This window comes from Nicotiana tabacum, chromosome 8 (assembly GCF_000715075.1).
Source record: "Nicotiana tabacum cultivar K326 chromosome 8, ASM71507v2, whole genome shotgun sequence".
NCBI classification, from domain to species: Eukaryota; Viridiplantae; Streptophyta; class Magnoliopsida; order Solanales; family Solanaceae; genus Nicotiana; species Nicotiana tabacum.
The window spans coordinates 97680573-97691849 of NC_134087.1; the positions used below are offsets into that span (position 1 = coordinate 97680573).

Genomic DNA, 11277 nt, shown 5'->3' on the forward strand with positions numbered 1-11277 from the left:
CTCCTCCAGTTCAAAACCCTAAACTTTTCATCGAATACCAAAAAGAAATTTTCTCAACATAAATGTAAATAAAATTGCTACGTATTGAACCATGACTTCTTACTCCAGCTCAGTTATGATGCCAGGATGTTTGAGGCAATTAAGATAGGAGAACCAAACCTCTATTGAGCTCCAATTGTTACCTATAAAGTTGACTGTTTGTTCCGGAGCACTTATCAATGATTTCAATTAGGAAATTTAACGGAGATGAAACATCTGGAGTCAGGTCAGAAGCATTAGACCGTAAAAGAGGGTTTATTATTACAAAACCGGAAGGACAACTTCCCACAAAAACGAATATGAATTGTGCGTATAGTTTTAGATTCAGCAACAAAAAGATGTGAAACTCTGAAGATACAGTGGTATAAAACATTCCATCTTCACAAATCACTATGACTGAATCCCTGTTTGGGAGTATACGATAAGGATATAGGAATGAGAATACTTTACAGATCTCTTCCTCAACACCTAACTACGACCTCAGAGCCCTTTTCATACTGCTATACCAAAAGATCCTGTGCTGTAAATTTACAATTCTATCCTACATAATCCAGCTGATCCAAATAAAGAGTGTACAAAGTGCCAGTTAGTCAAAATTGGGTCCTTACGAAATTCTTGTCAGGCTTCTTCTCCAGATGGAAAACTCTTCTTCTCCATAGAATTCCCCAACAGAAAAAGAGAGAAAGAAAGGCTATGTACTAATCGTCATCATCTGCTAACAAGGCAAAGGAGAATGGCTTGAACTTATAACCATCCCCATGATAAAACTTGTTCTGGAATTCCACCCAATGAAGACGCAATGCATGAAGGAATGCACTAAGAGTCTCCATCATAAGTAGGATAAAAGTTGTCGCAAAGGCAAAAACTGCCAGCCCCACTAGCCGAATGACGATGTTATCATACCTGAACTTAGAATGAATAAATTCAACACCAAGAATGCTAAGAGTAAATTATGAACGAAATCAACTTTTACAACAAATCATATTTATTATCTATCTTTTTTGAAAAACCATAGCTACAAACTGGAGAAAGTTGAACAACCAGCGAGAAGAAAATGAAATAGCTACAGGTCACATGAAAACTTACCCCCAGGCAAGGAGGAGAACTTTCTCATAGAACACAGTAGATAATTCAGAGTGAGCCAAACTGCACCAACACCAACAATGTGTGTGTATATATGCATATAGCAACTTTTGAAGGAACATGCATAAACCGAGCTGATAACAAAAAATAAGTAACTAATGGATGTACCTCAAAGCCCAAAGCCGAAGATACGATGCAGTGTTTGAAACAGCACCAAGAACAAATTCAATAGAGTGTATCATTTGGTGCACAAAAACCTCACTAAAGTTAAACTCCTCAGCATGCTGACTGGCAGAGCCTGGTTCTTCGTCAATAACCATCTCGGAGGTTCCAAGTATCCCGTATGTACGACCTTGAAATCTCTGAGAATCGTCAAAGGTGCAAGAGAAATCAAGCCTTCAAACTACTAAGTCTATCTATTGATAGGCTGTACATGACATTGTCAGATTTAAATACCAAGTAAATAAAGAGCGCTTATGTCCATAAGGCTCTCTCCACCCACCCCCAAAAAAAAGAAAAAAGAAAAGAAGATATAAAACCAAATTACTAATTCAAGTAACATCAGTAGACACCTTAACAACTTCTATACAGGAATTTACCGTTTGGTGTAGAGAATGAACCTCTGCTTTTCATTTTAGGTAGGATGTCGACTGAATAAAAACTTTGTCGAATTTTCGTATTTGGAAAAAAAACATGGGGAAAATAAAAGCAAAAATGCAAAATCTGATTGGAATAAGATTGCTAGACCGAGGAAGAAGGAAAGAGGGTCCTAAAAAGTACACTAGAAAAGGGTTTTCTGAATAACGAGCAATTAGGTATCCCAACTTTTCTCGCAATAACGAACAACTGAAGAAAATAAAACATTTGAAATAGGGATTGCAATTCCAGGCAGTCACCTAAAGGCACAAGCAGCTCAAATAGAGAAGTCATCCTACCTACACAGCGCATATTCCACACTAAAAGTTTCCATTAAGTAGTTTCATCTTCGGACACGAGAAGCTCAATGACACAAACCTCTATTTCTAGAAGCCTAATATCTATCCACATATTACTTACTGAAAGCAATAATACATCCACAAGTATATCAAACTTACAGTTTTGGTTATTCCTTTTTCACCACTATTTTTTGATGAAAAATATAACCTCGAAAATTGACTGGCTAACTAATTTAACCCAACAATAATGGAAAGATAGATTTAGAAGTCCATTCTAGCAACATATCAAAAGTGAAGACATGCTTAAAGAGGAGACGTCAATGATATCTTCAATAAATAATATATTTGATTGGATCCCCCTTGGTTGTTACTAGCTTAAGACCCCTCCTCCCAAAAAACAAAAAATAAAAAAAAGCAACCATAAAATTAAAAATTAAAAACGAAAAATGAATCTCCATTCTATGTCATTAAATGTCCCTTAAGAGAAAACAAAAGCTATTTCCACAAAGGGTTCCACCACTACTTTCATCTTTTCTCTGAATCAGAAAAGTCAACATAGTATTCAATCATCACTAAGAAAGATGAGAATGAAACAGGCATAATACCTCCATATGAAGACTTTTCAAAATAAAAGGTTTTGGGAAGAGCATCCACGGGACAGCAACAAGTGCCAAAAGCAGCAATATTACCTGCAACAGTAATTGTTAACAGAGGTACCAGGAAGTAGATGTATTGTACTATTCTTACGGTTGTTTGGTATTGGATTATGTGGGACAAGGAGAAACACACTTCAAAATTTAGGTTTTTATTAAGTATGGAATTGGATAATGAAAGAGATTATAATCCCTTCATCATGGGATAAATATGGAATCGAGGGGGATTACCCCTTCACCCATTCCTCTCTACCCTCTCCCCATGCACATCCACCGGCCTCTTTAATACTTTTGTTTTTCATATTTCCTTATTTTGTTACCTGTTCTTTTTATTTGTTTTATATCTAGCCTATATACATATATAGAGAGAGAAACTCACTCCCATGCCTGACTATAACTCTTGGTTAGAATTATCTCGAACTAACCATTGTAAGTTATTTAATAAAATTATGTCAAAGTCATTTTTTATAAAAAGAATTTAGACCCCTAGCCTCCAAAAATACCAAATGTGGGATGCAGGTATTAGAAACCCATTTATAATTCATTTTTTACAATATTCTCAGTATAATTTAGCGGTAGTACAAACCTACCTTATCCCATTTAGGAACCAAACAAACTCTAAGAGCACATGTTGCAGAAAGAGAAGGGTACCTCGTACCTGAAGCACACTCTGGCCCCAGAACAACCTATTTTCACCAAGAGCCTCAAAAGGACTTAAGAACATATAAATCATAACATGATATAGATCTGCTTGAGAACCAGTGCACCATTTGACAAGAATAAGAAGAGAAAGGTATCCAAAGAGGCTGTTGAGAAAGATTATTTGTGGAATAAACTGATACCTGGAAAAAATCAATAACAGAATAAATAACTATTTACATGCAAACCATGAAAAGGAGAGAAAAGGAAATGATTACACACTTAATATCAATTGAGCTGCTGAAGAAACGTGCATTGAAATAACTTAAAATAATTCCGAGGTTCATCTGGGCCACACCCAACAAAATAGACATCTTCATCTTAAGAGAATTCAAGAAAGGAAGCTCTGAACGGCTGCCTCTCCAGCTTGGGTCCACACCAAATGGATATGGATCATTGTATTTTACTAAACCAACTGTCCGTGCATCACTGTAAATGTACACACAGAAATGTCAAAATAGTTGTAAAAGATAACAAGAGACTAAAATAGGTACCTAGAAAGTGTGCATTAGATGCTCATTCATGATCTACATGCACTCAGAGATAGGGAGGCAATAGTAAAAGCACAAATGCGAAAAAAATTAAGAGTAACCCAGACCACCACAAACATTATTTCGGCAGTATCTTAAATTGTTCAAGAAATAGAAAGAAGATAATGATTACCTATTAAGTAGTGTGGCTAAACTATCTAATGTTGAGAGCATAAGAATGATTGCTATTTGGAAAAAATATATATAAATCTAAGAGAAACTAGGCCAACTTCACCAGAAACTATACAATTGTAAAAGCAATCTGACAAAGTCTATACCACTGCCAACAATTGCAGCACCAGTACCTGATATCAAATCATTGTAAAATACCCAAAAGTAGTCAAGTGTTTTAAGATTACGTCGTATGATACTGCAACCTTAACAACCAAGTAAAACAGATACAATCTGTGCAGAAAAGGAAATAAACACCATCCCAACCCCAAATTTTCTAAGATAATGAAGACACGTCAACTTCTCATCCATGAGGAATAACAAGATTCAAAATGCAACAAAGCAGCCATATTTTCACTCTTATCATCAGCATTTCATTGTATTCCAAAACTAAGAAAAAAATAGTAGAAAGATTTCGTTTGTCATATCAGAAATAGCATTAAAGAATCGTAGCATGGTAAGTATTTTTACACCTGCATGTAGCATCTCGGCATTTGTACGCTGAGTCACCAAATATGTGAAAGGGAACTGAGAAGAATTCATTATATATCAAGCCACAGTAAATTGAAAATATTGACATCAACAGGAGTACATAGCGACCCCCAAAGAGCATCTCCATGAAGCTGCCTAGTTTCTGTCAGAAAAAAGATACTTGATTCACAAAAGAAACATATAAATTGTATAATTGTTTTTATTTCAACCTCCCAAAGAAAAAGAAGCAGTTTAAATCAATAGGAGTACTAACCTGAGAGCTAAGTTTGCTTTCCCTTGCGATAAGAACTAATGCTCCCAACAGCAAGCAGATTCCATGACCCCAGTCCCCAAACATCACAGCAAAAAGGAAAGGAAATGTAACAATGGTATAAACAGCTGGATTTGCCTCCTGGTATTTAGCAACACTGCCAAGCGAAAACAACAGTATAAGTGCTTTCTGTTTGGCCCAGCATATGTGCACAAGACACAGATATTCATTTTCAGATATTATTTAGAGAAACAAATGAAGTTGAAATTTATCTGAAGAGATGAAGCATTACTAATTTACAACATCTTTAAGAAAGACCCAAAATTATGGCATGCCTATGTTGAAAAGTAGACTCTCCTTTAATAAAGTTTCATTTTGCTTATAGAGGCTTCATGCATACAAAAACAATTTTTTTTTTAAAAGTAAAGGACTTACTGCAAAAATGGATGAACCCTTAAAATGAAAAAGCAAATGCAAAAAAAAGTTACTATACGATCTAAAAGGAACTTCAACAAATACCTATTTCTTATCAAGAAATTACCAGCATCTCCCCTTTACATCTTCATATGAGACCAACTTAAATTATGTTGAAGTAGTTTCAAATGAACGTTGCTGCTATGCTATCAATAGAATCAGAGAGAATGATGGAAAAGAATTAAGGCGGCCAAACTAGATCAAGGGAAATAAATCATGTCTACAACATTTCTTCACATAACAAAATTCTACTGCGCGTTTAACTTACCCATATGCATCAACAATTTCTTGAAATGCATTTGTGAAACTGTTTGTCCTAAAGTATGTTGGAGGTGACTCCACAGCATCCATCACATGAAATATAATGCCCACTTGTGAACTGCTATCAAATGTTCCACGCTGCAAAGCCTCTTGTATCTAAAATTTTCACAAGTCAGTACTTGGTAACAGTATCATAAAACAGTGCAAGTTGAAGTTCCATATATTAAACCGCTTAAAAGAGAAGACAAAAGAGAAATGTACCTTGGTCTTCGCAAATATTGGACACCAGCCCTCACCCACAAGGCACTTCTTTGTAACATCGAAATTTAGCATATTTAACGTGTCATACACTGCCTTTTGTGTTTTAACCTATAAAATGGAGTTGGAGCAATTAACTCATTTGTCAAGAATACAAGGTCCACTTGCTCGAATCAGACAATAACAATCTGCAGTATAAAGCAACGACTCCAACTATTCTGTTCATTCTTAGTCTTTTACCATGTTTATCCATTTTGTAAGGTGATACCCTATGGAGGTCAAAGCCTTATCTCTATGGCGCAGTCCAGCATCCAGAGTGGTCTCTAATTCAGATAGCCGAAACAAAACCTGCAATTAAGACGTTTATCTCGATAATGTATGATCACAAAAAAAATACTACATGTACATCATAATATGCCTAAATAGATTTGGGGTTGGCACTCATTGAAGCGGCAAATGTGGTAGGCTAAGCTGATTGTGGAATAAATGTGAAGGCAGTCAGACATAGCACAAGTGCTATTAAGGGGAAAACAAAGCAGAACATTCTTTTTCCAAGTATATTATGAGATTGAATGTCAATCAACACATAAAATGCGGGCTACTAAAACTTAGCTTGCTTACTATGCAAGAACAACATAAAAATTATCCATTTCCGGCTCGCAATTTTTTCAACGAATTATGCTGCACGATAAAACTCAATCATAATGCCAATGAAACTCGTTTCCATTAGAGACATACTTCTTGAGTTATCTGCCTTCTCTTTGTCGTGTCTTCAGGAACAGGATAGCAATTTGCACCAAATGCCTCACATATTTTCAGTATTTTTGTTCTCGCCTGCTCACCTGAAAAGAATACTACAAAGACTACTTTCTCAACCTGCAGGAGCAAAATCTATGTTAGCCATAAGATGAACTTTATATTCAGGTGTTGCCTTACAGCAAGGAGCCAACAAAGAAATATAGCATATAGATCATTGAAGAAACCACATTGCATACACGGAGAAAATTAGAGCTTATTTCTTCATGAGTTAAGCTCTTCATGCATACACGGAGAAAATTAGAAAAGGTTTTCTTATGAACTAGTTCCTTTTGTGTTGACCCACATTTAGAAGGATGGCAGCGGGAATGTCCAATCAAAACATCATTTGTGTGAGTTCAATTACATGAGAAGTTCTAAAAGAAAGAAGATGACCATTTCGTTTGAGGAAGGATCCAGTATCTCATCATCAGCAACTGCCTGATTGAAAAGCATATTACCCCTTGTAGCACGAAACAGCATTCTTTCAAATTGAACAACCTTGGACTTGCAGATAATGCCACTCATAAATCTAACTCCAGACTGATTTGACAGTTCTGAACGCATCTCCTGAAGATTGAAAATAACTTTGCTGAAAAATGTTAAAGAACTTGATCATATAATTAATGATATATAGCTACTCTGCAAGAGAATACTGCTATTTGCTCAGTTACCTGCTCAAGTAATGATGCTGTATCAGCATGGTTATCATTGGAGTACACATTTTCAACCAGTTCTGTTTCCTGATCAGTGGTATGACTACTTGAAACAAGGAAGCCACTAGCCTGGAATTGTACCATGATATTACCAAAAAAAATGAGTATCTCTGACAGGAACAATTATATTTGAACCCAGAAAAAAAATTGGCCCTACAGGTAAAATTCTGCTAAAAAGATGATCTAAGATGCTTCCTTAATTTCAGTTGAGAAGTTCAAACTTGGAAGAGAATGTGATAGATGAGCACCCAGGTAAGCATGTCCATGATAATAAAGCCAAAGCAAGCACTCAGAAGTTCATTTCTTACCTGGAATGCCTGCAGATTAATAAAATGGCCAGAAATCAAGGTAAAAATGTACCTTTTGCAATACCATCTTAAACTCAAGCAGCTCATTATATGATTGCCGCAATTTCTCACTATTAGCATTCATTTCAATCAACTCATGTTCATGCTCTGCCAGTTGTATCTGAAACTCAGAAGAACCACATTGTCCATATGAGCTTTTCTTGAAGTGGAAAAGCTTTTGAATAAATGCAAATTGAAAAACAAAACAGAGGAGAGTTCATTTATCAGCAAGTAAAACAAATCAACTAGAAAGAGACCTCCAATTCTTCTAATTCAATATCAGGTTGGGAAGCAGGAAGAGGAGGAGGCAATAGACCGGCTTTGTGTATCTGATCTTTGAAATATCGTAGTTTTCTTGACATCTCGGCGCATCTTTTTACCTACAAAATGATCATCCAAAAACAAGATTAAAACCAAAAAAAAAGGCTTAAAATAGAAGAGAAAGTTGGAGTATATCTAAGAGATCAAGAGAGTTAACCGATATCATCTTATGTTGCAAGTTTCAATTTTAGCCATCGGATATTGAAATTAGCAACAGGAACATGACGAATATGTTTTAAGACCTTAAGGACAAGTTAGTGTGTGAGAATTTTACTTCTTACTCCATAGAGATACTAGTCCAACTTGATAGATAAGAACACATAGAATGTCTTGTGCTCTTCTCCATTTCACAGAAGTTTCAGCAGATCAGAAATTTAACACGTTTAACATTTACTTCAGAGTATGATTGAAAATATCACTAAATGTGCACGTCTATTTTTTTTTAAACAAAAAATGGGGCATTTATTAAGAGATCGAGACTAATCTAATCGTGAAAGCACCGCAGGAACTCGTTAGTAACTATTTAGTCCTAAGAAGTCCAACAACAATCCCATACATAATCTTACAATTCTAACTGATAACAAACTTGGATAAAAGTACTTATCTTGTGTACTCGCTCCCTGCATTCTCTTAATAAAGGATTTCCATCAATAAAATACCTTACTTTACCTATCAAGAAGTACCTATCTTGAATACAGCAACTAGCTTTAGTTTTTTCATTCTTCTTTTTTATATGGTAAACCACTGCCCAAACTTAGGAGTCAACAATAGTGGTTTTCCCACTTAACGCCCTTGCTGAATTAAATTCCAAGCTCTTGGTTGGAAGTGGAATGCTCTTGCACCAGAGAAACCTTCACTTCTCTAGAGCAACTAGCTTTCATTTACTATCAGAAGGCACATTTCCAGCAAAAGTAAGCAATAATAGTGGTTTGTCAATAATACAAGCGCATTATCAAAACTTGGCAACAATATAAGCTAAAGTGACAATTCCAATGAAGTAACAACATTTTTTACCAAAGTAACAATATAAGAATTTTGAAGATGGATTTTCTGTATTCACAAATATTCACGGATACCTGGTTTACAAATGTTCTCTGGAAAGGGCTCTTTTCGGCATTTAGCTGCACAAAATAAGTTAGTCAGTCCATTTGCTTGATAATGAAAAATAAAGCAGGTTAAGTGTAGATAAAGTCAGGATAGCGAGATCATAAAAGATAATAATATTAAAATATTTTTTCATAAAAGGATGTTAATACTTAAAGTTAGACACATCACCTTCAAGATGGCAAAATAGTTACAAGTATAATTCAAAATCATGAAAGAGACAACGATATTATAATCATGAAAAAATTGATTGCATCTCGTCTTCAAGAACGGGGCAAGATTTTCCCACCCTTATGGTCTCACCCCGACCCAAAAAGAAAGAACCAGCACAGGAAATTTGATGTATTTGAAACCTCACCTCAATTTGCATAAATACTACATTGAATTATTAGAACAATTTTTATAACGGTGGTGTCCAGGCCAGCTTGCACAAGATCTATCGGAAATAACCTCTCTAACTTAACTTCACAAGGTAAGAGTAAGGTCTGCGTACACATTACCCTCCCAGACCCCACTTGTGGGATTACACCGGGTTTGTTGTTGTTGTTGGTGTCCAGGCCAGCTTGCACGTACCTCGATTGTTCCATAGGGTACTTGCTACGCCCCACCAGTACAGGTATTGCTACTAAAACTTAGGCATATATATGTGAAGAATCACCTAGAGTCTTTTTGCCTCTACTGGAATTTGAAGCCGAAACCTCATGGTTCTCCCCACTCAATTAACCACTAGGCCACACCCTTTGGTTCATTATTGGAACAGCAATAATAGGAGAATGGAATTAAGGTCCGCTCAAATTAGATACTCTTTGGCACTTCAAGAACAAGTTCTTATTATGCCCTTCCTTGAAAAGGGATTTCTCAACAATAAACCAACTAGATTAAGTAAGGGATTCTGACTCGATTTGAATTTTACTAGAATCATCATTCATCAACTAAAATCAAACTTCGAAGTCCTTCAAATATAGACTAGTAAAACTAGAGAATCGCAACTTACTTTAAAAACGACAATTTCCTGTTACATTGAATCTACCATAACCAAAATCACTCTAGAAGCATAAGTATTCGAGTCAAAATCATGCCAATCAATCACATACATATGTAACATCTCAAAATCAATCAATTTCAATAATCAAAAAAAGAAAAAAAAAGTCATATTCACAAAGAGAGAGAGAGAGTGTGTGTGTGTGTGTGTGAGAGAGAGAGAGAAGAGTACATCACGGAATTGGAGAAGTCCGAGTTGGCCAAGGTAAGTGACAGCACGATGAGCGGACTCAAAAGGAATAATAAGCTGAACGAAAGTCATCTTCTCCGAGCGCATCAGATCCATTGGCGGCATGTTGTCTATGTACTCCATTGTAGACAGAGAGAGATCTATATTCAGATCTGCTCTCTGAGAAAAGGAACACACACGCTCTCGGCTCTCTCACACTTCTCGCGCCTCGCACTGCTGTATTTACTTCATTTCCAATTTCGTTAACAGTCGGCAAAGGTAACTGCCATGGGAATGAATTCGGTCGATATGTCGCATCTTTCGCAGTTTTTTTCTTTTACTTTACTTTTCATAGGGATAAAGATAAAAGGTAGATATAATAATATAATTCTAAACTAATACACGCTCACTTATGAACCTGGATCTTCTAGAGAACGTGGGCGTGACCCCATGGAGGACAAGATTTGGGAACTAAGACTTACATGGTTCGGGCACATTTAGAGGAGGAGTACTGATGGGCACATTCAGAAGAGGAGCACTGATGCACCGGTGAGGAGGTGTGAGCGACTGGCTGTAGTGGGCACGCGGAGAGGTAAAGGGCGACCTAAGAAGTATTGGGGAGAGGTGATCAGACAGGACATGACGCGACTTAGGATTACTGAGGACATGGCCCATGACAGGGAATTATGGAGATCGAGCATTAAGGTTGTAGGTTAGGGGAAACTTGTGAATATTTCTACAGCACAATAGAGTGAGACTAGCCAGTTAGGAGTTAGACTAAGAATGTCATTGGTCGTCTATTGATGCAGGGCTTTACCTGCTAGTTTTACTATACCAGCCATCTATTTCGTATTTCGTATTCTGTATTTCATATCTCTTATATTGCTGTTATTTTATTATGCATTTTTATGGTACTAATATATCGGCTCCTGTTGCTTT

The 11277-nt window shown here is 36.3% G+C and overlaps 1 protein-coding gene across 3 annotated transcripts; it reads right to left on the bottom strand.

Moving 5' to 3' along the window:
- Nucleotides 1–275: 275 nt before the first annotated feature.
- LOC107819260 (V-type proton ATPase subunit a1) lies at nucleotides 276–10714 on the bottom strand. Of its 3 annotated transcripts, none has more exons than XR_001655677.2 (18): nucleotides 10342–10714; nucleotides 9101–9145; nucleotides 7961–8083; nucleotides 7717–7824; nucleotides 7315–7425; nucleotides 7037–7210; nucleotides 6584–6721; nucleotides 6086–6193; nucleotides 5849–5956; nucleotides 5595–5743; nucleotides 4856–5009; nucleotides 4584–4744; nucleotides 3632–3838; nucleotides 3362–3552; nucleotides 2663–2746; nucleotides 1291–1484; nucleotides 1126–1185; nucleotides 276–942 (listed from the first exon to the last, which is right to left on the bottom strand). XR_001655677.2 is itself a non-coding variant. In XM_016645362.2 (18 exons), exons 1-18 carry the CDS (start codon nucleotides 10480–10482, stop codon nucleotides 738–740), a joined length of 2454 nt encoding a protein of 817 aa, XP_016500848.2. In that variant the 5' UTR covers nucleotides 10483–10714; the 3' UTR covers nucleotides 276–737. The 3 variants fall into 3 exon arrangements, 2 of the variants coding, with proteins under 2 accessions (XP_016500848.2, XP_075075613.1); XM_016645362.2 differs by having other exon boundaries at nucleotides 3369–3552; XM_075219512.1 differs by having other exon boundaries at nucleotides 3369–3552; nucleotides 7037–7232; nucleotides 10342–10555.
- Nucleotides 10715–11277: the final 563 nt, after the last annotated feature.